At 39.7% G+C, this 15,206-nt stretch overlaps 2 protein-coding genes across 5 annotated transcripts in view; both read right to left on the bottom strand.

Annotated features, from left to right (window-relative positions):
* Window positions 1-507: 507 nt before the first annotated feature.
* LOC113432409 (uncharacterized) overlaps window positions 508-15,206 on the bottom strand; it is a 70,355-nt gene continuing 55,656 nt past the window's right edge. The window contains exon 3 of the transcript XR_015747047.1: window positions 508-1,381. The gene's annotated coding sequence lies outside the window, so the exon portion shown is untranslated. The remainder of the gene's footprint in view (window positions 1,382-15,206) is intronic.
* Window positions 508-15,206, bottom strand: part of LOC113431870 (uncharacterized) — a 32,175-nt gene continuing 17,476 nt past the window's right edge. Inside the window, exons 1-3 of one of the 4 annotated variants that reach the window (XM_087953062.1) lie at window positions 11,687-12,075; window positions 10,470-10,698; window positions 508-6,313 (exon numbers count right to left, since the gene is read on the bottom strand). In XM_087953062.1, coding sequence (XP_087809188.1) covers window positions 4,327-6,117 — 1,791 coding nt within the window. In that variant the 5' untranslated portion in view covers window positions 6,118-6,313; window positions 10,470-10,698; window positions 11,687-12,075 and the 3' untranslated portion in view covers window positions 508-4,326. Of the gene's footprint in view, window positions 6,314-10,469; window positions 10,699-11,686; window positions 12,076-15,206 lie in introns of those variants that run through there. The other 3 variants (XM_087953065.1, XM_087953063.1, XM_087953064.1) reach the window with 3 other exon arrangements.

The following is a 15,206-nucleotide window of genomic DNA, read 5'->3' as shown; positions in this document are numbered from 1 at the left end:
ATTGCATTGCATTATGCATTGCATTGCATTGCACATTGCATTGTCTAAATCTGTATTATTGCATTGCCTAGAATTCTAGATAATTTTGTAATCTTGAAAGCTTATTAACACAGGAGAAATAACTGATGTGATTCCAAACTACAAAAGAGGGAGGGGGGAATGATCCAGGAAATTATAGGCTAATCAGCTTGACATCAATATCTGGTAAAATCCTGAAAAATATAATGAAGCAGAGAATTTGTGAGAACCTATAAACAAGCAAGCTGATTTACTAGAAGACAGCATAGGTTTGTTAGAAAGAGATCTTGCCAAGCAAACCTTGCCTTTTTTATTTAAGCAATTAAATTACATCAGCAAAATGCTGTGCAGATAGTATACTTGGATTTCAGCAAGCTATTTGACGAATCTTTATGGAAAATGAAAGGTGTAAAAATGGAGGCAGAGAGACTCAGAACAATTCAGTGCTTGTAGTCAGACATGGAATTTGGAAAAAAAATATATCAAAAATTGGAAAGAATAGAACAATTCTTTATTGGCCGTGTGCTTTGGACACACAAGGAAATGGTCTCTGGTGCATACACTTTCAATATACATAAAAAGTGATAGTCATAGATCATACATCATAAAACAATGATTAATCAATAAGATACAACAATAATTGATCAGATAATATCCTGATAGGAGAAGGTAGTAGGAAAGATGAGAAGGATAAGATGACAAGGATAATAGCAATACAGCAATACCACATGGATAAATATCTTTGGGCAGAAGACAGTGGTGTGGGAGTTGAGTGTTTAGCAGAGTGATGGCACAGGGGAAGAAACTATGCTTGTGTCTAGTTGTTTTTGGCAGGCAATGCCCTATAGGGGCATCCTGAGGGGAAATGTTGAAATGGAATAACCAAAAGCAAGATTGAGTAGATAGATTTCTAAACTGAAACACTCTATGCGGCATTTTATTCCAACAGTTCAAACCTGTTTACAGGCCAACTGTTCAACTATTTAATTTAAAATCTGGAACAGTAAAGTGCACAGTGGACCAGAACACACAGTGGTCATTGATTGGTTGGAGAATGTGGCTTCCTGCATGAGGCAATCTACTTTATGATTGGTTGCTGGGTGTAAAGGGGGCGTTCCCCATTTTCCCGCCTTTTTCTTCTGTGTGCTCTGTATGCTGTTCTGAGATTTACCTCAGAATGTAGTGATGTGCCTAACTTATTTGCTCTAAATATAAGATAATAAATAGATTTATATAAAACTACAGTCAGTGTCTCTGTCTTAATTTGGACACCAGCTGCATAATTCCCTCACACCAACCAACCCGGCTATTGGGCAGATTCCAGTCTCTGTTCCCCAAAATGCAGGGTTTGCAGTTATTAGAGCTCCCAAATCTGTCCATTGACATGGAATTCTTTTATCTTCTTTGTTGTTTAATGACCCTGTAATCAGAGGTGAGCTGCTACCAGTTCCCACCGTTTAGGAAAACCGGTTGTCAATTTTATGGCCAGTTTGCCGAACTGGCAAATCCCATCCCAACTGGCCTTGCCCACGCGTCAAGGAATCCCCACACGTCGAGTTTTGGATCACAGGTAAGTGCAGGGCCCATGTGGAGGCTCGGTGAGGGTGAAAAACAGGCCTCCTGGAAGTTCCAGAAGACCAGAAAAGGGCCTGTTTCCAGCCTCTGGAGCCCGGGGAGGTCATTTTTGCCTTCCTGGAGGCTCAAGGAAAGCCTCTGGAGCCCAGGGAGGGCAAAAACTCCCTCCTGCCATAGTGCGTGAGGCTGACTAGGCCACAGCCATCATGATCATGCCCACCCAGCAAACGGGCAGAGAACCGGGTGTTAAATTTTTTGAAGCCCACTCCTGTGCGTAATGTATCCCTTGCAGGGTGGAGTCAGGGCAACTGAATGCAGCTGAGTGTTTACTTGCCAGATGCCCTTCCTGTCACCAATGCGGAGTTTGCAGCATATATATTTTCATTGTGCCCAGAGAGAAATATCAGCCTCTATAGGATCGAATTCAAGGCCTCCTGATTGTGAGGCGAGAGCTCCACCTGTAGGCCACAGCACCACTCACCTGGAATTCTTTTATCTTTTTTTTGTATTTCACAGGAAAACCCATTTTCACTTTGGAAAGCCAAATAGATATATTTTACTTCCATCTCTTCAAGAAGGTACATTATACAAAACCGAGAACCAGGATGATGTGAATCCATAAGCACACTATTTGACTTACACTAGGAAGGTTCAATTCTCAACTGCAGGTCCATAATGAGCAAGTAGGATTTACCTTTCTCTCTCTTTTGACAAAAGGTTGACAAAAGACGAGCAAGTGCAAAAGAAATCAATTGAAATATTTCACCTGCAGGTGAGAAAACCCTGGAGAACAAAAATTATACTGTAGTGGAACAGTCAACAAACGTTAGACTTTTCTTTGAAGAAATTTCTAGAAATATTTAAAACAACAGTAATTAAAAAGCATCCACATCTGTATATTATTTATATTTTACATGAAATGAAGGCATTAAAATTTATTATTTTTCAAACAACCAAAGAATACTTAATGTGCACCTGTCTATCTGCATCCTAAATTGTTATATATGGAAATAACATATGTATTTTCCTGTTACACTTAAGAAAGTATAGAACCAAAGAGACTCCATTTTTGTTCGTAATGTGACCTTTTTACAATGATGACTGGTTATATAACAAATATGTACTGTTTTGTAATGTGTTATGTTCTAAAGTAAATGTCAGGTTTTGGGCTGGAACATGGGGGTTTGTATTTTGGCTTGAAAATTAATGTAAGAGATGCTAGGGTCATTCTGACCTGAACAGAATAGTTAATGATCCACTGTGTTCACAAGAACATAACAGGAAGATGCCATGAGAACAAGGGTGGTTTCCAAAGAAAGGGAAACAGGTGGTATGCAATGGGTGTGGCATAGGGAATTACGTAATTGGATAGATTGTGAATACAGGAAAGGGGCAGAGGCTGTATATTTGAACTTGTATATAAAACCCCAGCCTTCCTGGGAAACATGTCTTCTGCTATGAGCAGAATTCCCTTTTGCAAAAGCTTAATAATAGAACTCTTTCATATTATTCACCGTCTCTAAATGTGTTTTGTGATTTTTCTCACATAAGTATATTCACATTTATTTACTTATTAAATTTGTATGTCACCTATCTCACTGTCCCAAGTCATTAAGTTTATGAATTAACTACAGCAAACAGTTCAGGCTAAGGGGCAATTAAAGCCTATCATGACAAAATTAATGGCTCTCATGAAATAATGTATCTTTAGAAACATTACTGAAGAATGTTAGTATCCTGGAAGGGGCGAGGCAACTATTCTTATTACAGGTATTCCTCAACTTACAATTGAGCCCAAAATTTATGTTACTAAGTAAGACAGTTGTTAAGTGAGTTTTGCTCCATTTTACAACCATTCTTGCCACATTGTTAAATTAGTTGTTAAATTAGTAACACAGTTGTTAAGTGAATCTGACTTCCCTGTTAATTTGGCTTGTCAGAAGGTCACAAAAGGGGATCCCATGACCCCAGGACATTGAAACCATCAGTTGGCAAGCATCTGAATGTTGATGCTGCTGTGGTCCCAAGTATGAAAAAGGGTCATGTCACTTATTTCAGTGATGTCGTAACTTTGAATGTCACTAGATGAATGGTTGTAAGTTAAGGACTACCAGTATCTTGGAATGGTTACTGCCTTTGCAATACTACATTCTAACCAATGCCCCCATGGACTCCTATCTTTCTGTACAATATTGAATTGGATACAATAAGAATGGTTTTGATGCCTTAGGAATATTCTTATTATACAGAGTTATATTTAGTTTCTTACTATGCTTTCAGAAAACTCTTGTTGAAATCCTAATTCTCATTTACTGATTCATTGATTTTTGCAAGCAAATCCTCTTGTGTCTGAGCATTTCTTCTGGTTGAGTCTCTCGTGTCTAAATAAATTTGGCTCTTTGGCTGAAAATAATCCAGCAAGCTGAAAACAAGCAATGTATATCCTTGTGAATTCTTGAAAGTTTTCTAAGATCCCATCAAATTTCCTTCCAATCAGAAAGCTGATGGCTTTTCTCTTGTATGAGTCCTCTTGTCTTTAACAATAGTAGAGTTGTGACTGAAACATTGACCACAGTTTAGGCATCTGAATGGCTTCTAATAGGTGTGTAAACTGACATGATTTATTAGATTATTATTAGATCTACTGATTCAAAGGGCTCCTATTCTGTGTCAGTTCCCTATTATTCCACCAGGTGGGAATTCCAACTGAAACGTTCCCCACAATTTGGGCACTCATCCTATGTGAATCCTCTGGTGTCTCACCAGGTCAGAATTCCAACTGAAAGCTTTCCCACAATCTGGACACTCATGGGGTTTCTCTCCTGTGTGAGTCCTTTGGTGTTTCACAAGGTTACAGTTATGACTGAAACTTTTCCGACAAACTGGACATTCATATGGTTTCTCCCCCGTGTGAGACCTCTGGTGTTGCACAAGGCTGGAATTATAACTGAAACTTTTCCCACAAACTGGACACTCATATGGTTTTTCTCCTGTGTGAGTCCTCTGGTGCATTATTAGGGTAGAATTCTGACTGAAACTCTTCCCACAATATGGACACTCATAGGGTTTCTCTCCTGTGTGAGTCCTCATGTGTGTCACTAGGGCAGAATTAAGACTGAAACTTTTCTGACAATCTGGACACTCATATGGTTTCTCTCCTGTGTGAATCCTCTGGTGTATCACCAGGTTGGAATTTCGATTAAAACCTTTCCCACAGTCTAGACACTCATACGGTTTCTGTCTCGTGTGAGTCTTCTGGTGTACCACCAGGTTGGAATTCTGCTGGAAACTTTTATCACAATCCGGACACTTATAGGGTTTCTCCCCTATGTGAGTCCTCTGGTGTATCACCAGATGGGCATTCTGATTGAAACTTTTCCCACAAACTGGACACTGATACGGTTTTTCTCCTGTGTGAGTCCTCTGGTGTATTACCAGCTTGGAATTCCGAGTGAATCTTTTCCCACACTCTGGACACTGATACAGTTTCTGTCCCATGTGACTCATCTGGTGTTTCACAAAGTCAGAATTGTGACTGAAACTTTTCCCACAATCTGGACACTGATATGGTTTTCCTCCTGCGTGAGTCCTCTGATGTATCACCAGGTTGGAATTCTTACTGAAACATTTCCCACACACTGAACACTCATATGGTTTCTCTCCTGTGTGAGTCCTCTGGTGTATCACCAGGTTGAAATTCTTACTGAAACATTTCCCACACACTGAACACTCATATGGTTTCTCTCCTGTGTGAGTCCTCTGGTGTATGACCAAGTTGGAATTCTGCTGGAAACTTTTGCCACAATCCGGACACTCATATGGTTTCTCCCCCGTGTGAGTCCTCTGGTGTATCACCAGGCAAGAGTTCTGACTGAAACTTTTCCCACAGTATAGACACTCATATGGTTTCTCTCCTGTGTGAATCCTCTGGTGTTTCATAAGGTTAAAATTATTACTGAAACTTTTCCCACAATCTGGACACTCATACGGTTTCTCCCCAGTGTGTGTTCTCTGGTGTATAACCAAGTAGGAATTATGACTAAAGCTTTTCCCACAGTCTGGACACTCGTATGGTTTCTCTCCTGTATGAGTTCTCTGATGTATCACCAAGTTGGAATTCTTACTGAAACATTTACCACAATCCAAACACTCATATGGTTTCTCCCCTGTGTGAGTTCTCTGATGTATCACCAGGTTGGAATTCTGCTGGAAACTTTTCCCACAATCCGAACACTCATATGGTTTCTCCCCAGTGTGAGTCCTTTGGTGTGTCACCAGGTTGGAATTCTGACTGAAACGTTTCCCGCACTCTGGACACTCAAATGGTTTCTCTCCAGTGTGTGTCCTCTTGTGTATCACCAGGTGGGCATGCTTACTAAACTTTTTGGCACACTGTGAGCATTGATAAGGCTTTTCTCCAGTATGGGTAATTTTATGCTCAAGAAGTTGGGAGGTGTAGTGAAAGACTTTTCCACATTCGGAGCATTTGTATGGTTTTTCACCAGTGTGGATCCTCTGATGCATAATCAGCTCTGACTTGCAATCTCGGCTTTTCCGACAATATGAATATCTGTGGAGCTTTTCCACCACTAATAGTCTTAGATTTTTGAGGAGGTCAAAAATATTTGTGATCTCTTCTTGGATGGTTCAAGCTGTTTGTTTCCTCACAGGTTGAGGCCTGCATTATTGTCTGGAATAAGCGCTTTCTCTCCACAGTCTTCTAGAATCCATATGGGTTAATATAAAAGGAAAGAAAAAATATATTGCTATAAGAATATGCTACAGGCCACCCAACCAAGCAAAAGAAATAGATGAACTCCTTGCTAAACAATTAACAATTGTATGTAGGAAACATACCACAAGAGTAATGGGAGACTTTAACTACCCCGATATCAACTGGGAGATAAATTCAGCAACAGGTGAGGAATCAAACAGATTCCTCACCAACTTAGCTGACAACTTTGTCATCCAAAAGGTAGAGGAGGGTACTAGAGAAAAAACTATACTGGACCAAATTCATATTAATAAAAAGAAGTGATAGAAGGAATTGAAGCTGCTGGAACCTTGGGTGAAAGTTACCATGTCATATAATACAAGCTGTGTCTTAAACTAGAAGAGTTGATTTTAACAAACTCAGAGAGACCAAAGCAAAATTTCATGGATAACAATCCTGAAGGGGAAAACAACCAACAAAAAGTCCCACACAGTATCACTAAAAAAGAAAAACAAGAAATCCAAGACCAAATCTGAATTATGTCACAAAGACCTCTCTGATAAACTGAAAGACAAAAAGGATAAGTACAAAAAATTGAAAGAGGGACACATAACTAAGGCAGAATATCAGCAGATAGCCTGAGTCTGCAAAGATGAATTCCAGAAAGCAAAGGCTCAGAATGAACACAGACTTGCAACAAAAGTCAAAGACAATTAAAAAAAGTTTCTTTCACCATATAAATAACAAAAAAAAGTCAAGGTAACAGTTGGTTCACTAAAGAGTGAAGATAGCAAGGAAGTAAAAGGCAGGAGAGAGAAAGCAGAGTAGTATTCTTTGCATCAGTCTTCACACAAAAGGAAACTATTGCCCAACCTACCAAAAATATAACTGTAAAAGACAGACTAGAAGTAAAAATTAAAATAAGTAAGAAGATGGTAAGAACACCTGTCTGACCTTGATGAATATAAATCACCAGGACCTGATGGATTACATCCCAGAGTTCTGAAAAAGCTGGCAGATGATATCTCAGAACCATTGTATAGTATCTTTAAAAAAATCTTCGAACACTGGGGAACTATCAGAGGTTCGGAAAAGAGTGATGTGGTTCCCATTTTCAGAAAAAGAATAGACCCAGGAAACTACAGACCAATCAGCCTAAAATCAATATTACAGATTACAGATAATCAGAGTTGGAAGGGACTTTGTAGGTCATCTAGTCCAACCCCCCGCCCAAACGGGAGACCCTACACCATTTCTGACAAATGGCAGTCCAATCTCTTCTTGAATGTCTCAACTGATGGCGCTCCCACAACTTCTGAGGGCAAGCTGTTCCATTGGTTGATTGTTCTCACTGTCAGAAAGTTTCTCCTTGTTTCCAGGTTAAATCTCTCCTTGTTCAGTTTCCATCCATTATTCCTTGTCTGGCCTATAGGCGCTTTAGAAAATAGCTTGACCCCCTTCCTCTCTGTGGTAACCCCTCAAATATTAGAAGACCGCTATCATGTCTCCCCTGGTCCTTCTCTTTATACTAGACTAGCCAAGCCCAGTTCCTGCAACCGTTCGTTGTATGTTTTAGCCTCCAGTCCCCTAATCATCCTGGTTGCTCTTCTCTGTACTTTTTCTAGAGTCTCAACATCTTTTTTATAATGTGGTGACCAAAACTGGATGCAGTACTCTAGGTGTGGTCTTACTAAGGCTTTATAGAGTGGTATTAGTACTTCCCTTGATCTTGACTGTATTCCTCTGTTAATACAACTTAGCATTGCATTAGCTTTTTTGGCGGCGGCTGCACACTTCTGGCTCATATTTAGCTGATTGTCCACTAAGACTGTAACTGTTACAGTCCTTCTCACAGTTACTGCTATTGAGCCTGGTTTCACCCAGTCTGTATGTGTACTTTTGGTTTTTCTTGCCTAAGTGTAGGACACTTTACTTTTCTCTATATTGAACTTCATTTTATTAGATATGGCCCGGTGTTCTAGTCTGTCAAGATCCATCTGGATCTTGAGCCTATCTTCTTGGCTGTTAGCTATTCCTGCCAGCTTAGTATCATCTGCAAATTTGGTAAGTTTCCCTTCTATTCCCTCATCTAAGTTGTTAATGAGGATACTGAAGAGTAATGGGCCTAAGATGGACCCTTGTGGCACGACACTGCTTACTTCCCTCCATGTAGACTTAGGCCCATTAAGGACTACTCGTTGAGTACGGTTTGCCAGCCAGTTGCGAATCCATCTAGTGGTGGTGCTATCTATTCCACTTTTTTCTAGCTTACTAAGAAGTAGGTTGTGGTCTACTTTATCGAATGCCTTGCTGAAATCTAAATATATTATGTCCACAGTATTTTGCTGGTCTACTAATTTAGTCACTATGTTGAAGAATGAAATAAGATTGGTTTGTCATGATCTGTTTTTAACAAACCCGTGCTGATTGCTAGTTATTACTTTACTTGTTTCTAGATGTTGGCAGATCTGTTTTTTATTATCTTTTCCAGTATCTTTCCGGGTATTGATGTTAGGCTGATTGGTCTATAGTTTCCTGGGTCTGTTTTTGTTCCTTTTTTGAAGATGGGAACCACATCAGCTCTTTTCCAGTCCTCTGGTAGTTCCCCGGTGCTCCAGGATTTTTGAAAGATATTGTGCAGTGGTTCTGAGATGACCTCTGCCAGCTCTTTTAAAACTCTGGGATGTAATCCATCAGGCCCCGGTGATTTGTTTTCATCAAGATCAGATAGGTATTCTTTTACTATTTTTTTGCTTATTTTAACTTTTATTTCTGGTCTGTCTTTTACAGTTATGTTTTTGGTGGGTTGAGCTATAGTTTCTTTTTGTGTGAAGACAGATGCAAAAAATGAGTTAAGCAGTTCTGCTTTCTGTTGCCTGTTACTTCCTTGCCATATTCTCTCTTTAGTGGACCAACTGTTTCCTTGATTTTTTTCTTGTTATTTATATGTTGGAAGAAACTTTTTTTATTATCTTTGGCTTTTGTTGCAAGTCTTTGTTCATTCTGAGCCTTTGCTATCCTGACTTCGTCTTTGCAGATTCTGGCTATCTGCTGATATTCTGCCTTAGTTGTATGTCCTTCTTGCCATTTTTTGTACTTGTCCTTTTTTTCTTTCAATTTGCCAGAGAGATCTTTGTGTAGCCATGCTGGTTTCTTCTTGGATTTCTTGTTTTTCTCTCTCAGTGGTATTGTGCTGGTCTGGGCTTCTATGATCATACTTTTTAGAGTTTCCCAAGATTCTTGAGTTGTTTTCCCCTTTAGGATTTTCATCCATGGAATCTTTCCCAAGTTCTCTCTGAGTTTATTGAAATCAGCTCTTTTAAAATCCAAGACTCTGGTGTCATTATGTTCTGTTGCTTGTGTTTGTGTTATGTTGAATTCTAGTATGACATGGTCACTCTCACCCAAGGTTCCTGCAGTTTCAAGTCCCTCTATCAGTTCTTCTCTGTTTGTAAGAATTAAGTCCAGTATGGCATTCCCTCTAGTTTCACCCTCTACCTTTTGGACAACAAAATTGTCAGCTAGGTTGGTTAGGAACTTATTTGATTTGTCACTTGGTGCAGAATTAGTTTTCCAATTGATATCAGGATAATTGAAGTCTCCCATTACTATTGTTGTGTGTTTCCTGCATATGTTTATTCGTTGGCTGGCAAAAAGGACATCTATTTTTTCTGCTTGATTGGGTGGCCTATAATATATGCCATGGCCATGTCATTCTTTTTTTCTTTTATATTGACCCATATGCATTCTAGGTGGTTTTCATCTTTGGTTTCATGCATTTCTGTAGCAATATAGTGGTCCTTTACATACAGTGCAACTCCACCTCCTCTTTTATGGGGTCTGGTTTTTTTGAATAGTTTGTATCCTTCTACCAGTATATTCCAGTCAAGGGTTTCATCCCACCAAGTTTCTGTTATTCCAACTATATCATATTTACCTTCATGTATTCGTAGTTCGAGTTCACCCTGTTTGTTCCCCAGACTTTGTGCATTTGTATATAGGCACTTGAGATCTTTATGTCTGACACTGTGTTTACTGTCTACATAACCTGTGTTGTGCCTGCCTGTCCCTACTTTCCTGCCACCTGTTTGATTAGTGCACATGGTATGGCACTAACTATTAAATGCTTGGTTTTGGTTGGCATCAAGGTTGATAATCTTACCTGCACAAACATATATTTTGCATGCACTGCTATCCTTATTAGTTTTAGGTTGCTGGGGACAGAGATGTTCTGAATCCATTAATTCTGTCCCCGCTGTTCAGTTTAAATGTTTATCCGGGAAATCTGTGAATTTAATGCCAAGTAACTCAGTCCCTTTCTTTGATGGATGCAAACCATCTCGTTTGTATAGTTTTTCATTGGACCAGCTGGAAAGATATCTGGAAAGATACTGGAAAAAATAATTTAAAAAACCAGATCTGTGAATATCTATAAATAACTAATAGCCAGCACAAGTTTACTAAAAACATATCATGCCAACATATCCTTTGACAAAGTGTCTAAATTAGTAGAGCAGCGACAAAGTAGACCCACTTACTTCTTGGTAAGCTAGAAAAATGTGGAATGAACATCACCACCACCAGATGTGTTTCTAACTGACTGACAAACCCTACTCAACATCTAGTCCTTAAAGGTACACAGGGAGGGAAGTAAGCAGTGGGGTACCACAAGGTTTTGCCTTAGGCCCAGTACTCTTCAATATCTTCATAAATTAAGGAGAACTCATCAAATTTGCAGATGACACCTAGCTGGTAGGAACAGCCAACACCCCAGAAGACAAACTCAGGATCCAAAAAGATCTTGACAGACTTGAACAATGGGCTCCATCCAACAAAATGAAATTTAATGAAAAGATTTACATCTGGGCAGAACAGATTAGGTGAAGAACAACAACTGTGAAAGGACCTTGGTATCTTAGTGGACTATCACGATCATAGAGGCTGCCACAAAGAGGGGGTCAATTTATTTTCCAAAGCATCAAAAGACAAGAAACAATGGATGGAAATAAATCAAACAGAATCAACCTGGAATTAAGGACAACCTTCCTAAAAATGAGGTTTGCATGTTTAAATGCAAGATTTAAAGCACCGGTTTTGCCTATGAACTTTCCCTTGCAAACGAAACAAGACGCTCCCCAAAAAAAAACAAAAAAACGCGGCGGAATCAACCCTAAAGTGACGGTAGAGTTGAAATCTTCCAATCCACAGAACAGGGCAGGCAACTTAAAACGTGCAGTTCGAGGGGAAGAGAAGCTCTGGGGGGAGAATATGCAGGAGACGACATATTGCAGCATAGTTGTTTATCTGCTACTACAAGGTGGAGCGAACCGAAGAGCCCGACTTGCTCCCGGCCTCTCCTCCGACCTGCCCTCCGCTCACCTTCCAGCTGCCGCTTCTTCGACCCAGGAAAAAGTGCAACAGGCACCGCGATCCTCCATTGGGAAGCCCGAAGACGACGTTTCTCAGCGCTTCGCCTTTCCATAGTCGCTCTAGAAATCCGAGACTCTATGGTCGCAAATTCCTTTCAGTTCGGCTATAGGCGCTGGCTACTGTATTGGCGACCATCCAGGCGCGCTTATTGCCTAACCATAGAGCGCCGTCTAGCCAGCAATGGCTAGATCGTCCGAGCTCTAGCTTCATAAGATTAGCTGGGTGCTTGCTGGCTCCTAAAAGTTCATGAAGTTCTTGTTTTTGGGCGCAGCCCCTAAATGATTAACAGCCTGCCATCTTCATCTTATTAATAGAATAATACAGGACAAAACTTGGAAGTGTCTATTTATTTATTGATTTATCAAAAGCTTACAATATAACAGAAACAAGAATAACCATCAGTTTAAATACAAGAAATAGGAGCTAATAATTGGGGACAATAGGAACGTCTCCCACGTTGTTTCCAATGACATCTAGATAGGAGATACTATCGTCCTCTCTGTATTACTATTATGCTCTCTGCTCACTCGAGCAGCCCTCTCAATTCCCAGAGTACTAAGATTTCAGCCTTGAGAATTCCCAGGCTGCTTGGGCAAAACACTTGGAGGTCACTAGTTTGCAGGCTGGAAGCTGATCTAAAGATTCCTGCATTTTAGCAGGGTTTGGCTGTCACTGGAGATAAAAACTCTGCATTCTAAAAAAATATATTACCAATTCACTTGAGAGCCAGTTGTGGCTGTTCCTGGACCTGCAGACCCTGAATAGGATCAATCATGTCCTAGTTACCTGCCTATTGCAATCACTTCAATAAGCTCTGCATGAGCTGTCATTGAAGGGCATCTAAAAGTATTAGATGGTAGGGAATGCAATGGCTGGATTGCTTATATGTGTTTCTGAAGCAGTACACCTCACACTCCCTGAGCTGCCTTGATTGCCAGTGTGCTTGTGGGTCCAGTTCAAGGTTTTGCTGGTTTTGCCTTTGAAAGCTCTTCCTAGCATGGGACTGAGCCTTTCCCTTTCAGCCTATTTGATGAGACCTAGCAAAGCTGGGGATCTGCCTTTGGTGGATGCAGGAGGAGCTATGGCTTCTCTGTTGTGGCCCCCATGTTATGGAATATCCTTTCCCCTGAAATGAGATTAGTTCCGCCCCTCTTGATCTTTTGGGAGGCTCTCAAGATCTGGCACCAACGTGCCTACCGTCCCTGTCCTATTGTTTCTTTTTTTTTCTTATTCGTATCCATTTCATGTATTCATAACTATGTATATATTTATACCTGTTATCTAATAATTGACTAAATAAATAAATAAATAAATAAATAAATAAATAAATACATACATACATACATACATACATACTCAGGCCTGGAAGTCTGAGGCAATCTGAGATATGCTCAGGTGGTTCCATTGCTGAGGTGGCCATTTGCATCCATTTTATTGCCTAGGCGGGGTTGTATACTTGTTTTTATATTACTTATTTCTTAGTATAGATTTTTACATTTTTACATATGTCATTTGTATGGTTATGGTTTTCATTCTGATTGTTATACATCGCTCATCATTGCTTTTTTTTTGGGGGGGGGGAAACTACAGAAATGTCATTTATAATAAAAAAATATAAGTTTTGAGGTTGATTGTAGGGGGGTTAAGCTGAAAGAGAAATAATAAAGGAAGGATACAAACAAATAAAAATAAAGTAGGATTTAAACTGGGGATGGATTGAAGGGAGTGTCAGGGTCAGGTAACAAATACCTTATTAGTTAACAATAATTATGTTTTAAATTATGTTTTAAATTGTTTTTCTTTACCCACACTGTGATCCCTATTTTATCAGCAGCTTTTACTTTCCCCAATTTTAATTTTACTCTTTCCTCTTGACTTACAGGGGAAAAGCTTTTCTTTTAATCACAAAGGGGAACAGATAGAATGCAGAGTCTGTAGAGAATCTCAGTCACCCAGGTCATGGTTGTCCCAAAGGTGGTTTTTTCAGGAGACAACTGGACTTTCTTGGATTTTTGGGGGCAGACGTTTCACTTCTCATCCAAGAAACTTCTTCAGCTCTGACAGGATAGTGCAGAATGGAAGGAATTTTATTATATATATATTTTGCGGGTACCCATACTGTGATCCCTATTTTTATCAACAGCTTTTACTTTCCCCAATTTTACTCTTTCCTCTTGACTTACAGGAAAAGCTTTTCTTTTAATCACAATGGGGAACACATAGAATGCAGAGTCTGTAGAGATTCTCAGTCACCCAGGTCATGGTTGTCCCAAAGGTGCTTTTTCAGGAGGCAACTGGACTTTCTTGGGTTTTGGGGGCAGACATTTCACTTCTCATCCAAGAAACTTCTTTAGCTGTGACAGGATAGTGTGGAATGGAAGGAATTTTATTTATACTATATATAAAAAGGATGCAAGTGACCAGCTCCTTGCAAGGAATATAAATCCTTCCATTCCCCCTATCCTGTCAGAACTGAAGAAGATTCTTCGATTAGAACCGAAACGTCTTCAAAAAACAAACAAGAAAGTCCAGTTGCCTCCTGAAAAAGAAACTTTGGGACACAGAATACAGAATATATTCTGAATTGATGTATTTTAACCATACAAATATGGAGAGATGTTCAACAATGGGATGAGATCAAGAGACTCATGGTGCTGAGTAGGGCTTATGTATCTCTATCGCCTAACAGAAAAGTCATGACTGCAGTCTTGATGTTTAAGTTAATGAAATGACACCATCCATATTGAAAAGAATGAGACACGAGAGCAAGCAATATCCAGAAATAGGAAACTGATAAATATTGAGGGAAAGAAGTAAGGCAGGGAGGAATGACTCTGCATGGCAACTTAGTATGTCCAGAAAGGAATGTCGAGTACATCAAGTGAAATAAAAAGGCAAAAAAAGAATATCCCACCAAAGCACATGGCCCACTAATCACCAGGCTGACCTTTTTAGAAGGACACCCTAAACTGCTTTTTTCAATGCAGATCTAATAACGTATGGATGGTGATATAGTGTCCATTTCAACTACTGGCTCTGAGCTCTGCTGCATGGAGGAATCTGGAATAAAATAACCGCAATATACATCGTCCTCAACTTACGACCACAATGGAGCCCAAATTTCTGTTGATAAGTGAGACAATTGCTAAGTGAGTTTTGCCCCATTTTACAATCAACCATTCTTGCCACATTGTTAAATTACTTGTTAAATTAGTAACAGTCGTTAAGTGAATCTGGCTTCCCCATTGATTTGGGGTGTCCGAGGACACAAAAGGGGATCCCATGACCCCACGACTTTGCAACCATCAGTTGCCAAGCATCTGAATGTTGATGCTGTCATGGTCCTAAGTATGAAAAAGGTCATAAGTCACTTTTTTCAGTAACATCGTAATTTTGAATGGTCACTAAATGAATTGTTGTAAGTCAAGGACTACCATTACCTTGGAATGGTTACTTCCTTTGTAATACT

This window comes from Notechis scutatus, chromosome 2 (genome assembly GCF_049901735.1).
Source record: "Notechis scutatus isolate UNSWTSFEM ecotype Mainland chromosome 2, rNotScu1.2, whole genome shotgun sequence".
NCBI classification, from domain to species: domain Eukaryota; kingdom Metazoa; phylum Chordata; class Lepidosauria; order Squamata; family Elapidae; genus Notechis; species Notechis scutatus.
This window is presented reverse-complemented; position numbering and strand designations above follow the sequence as displayed.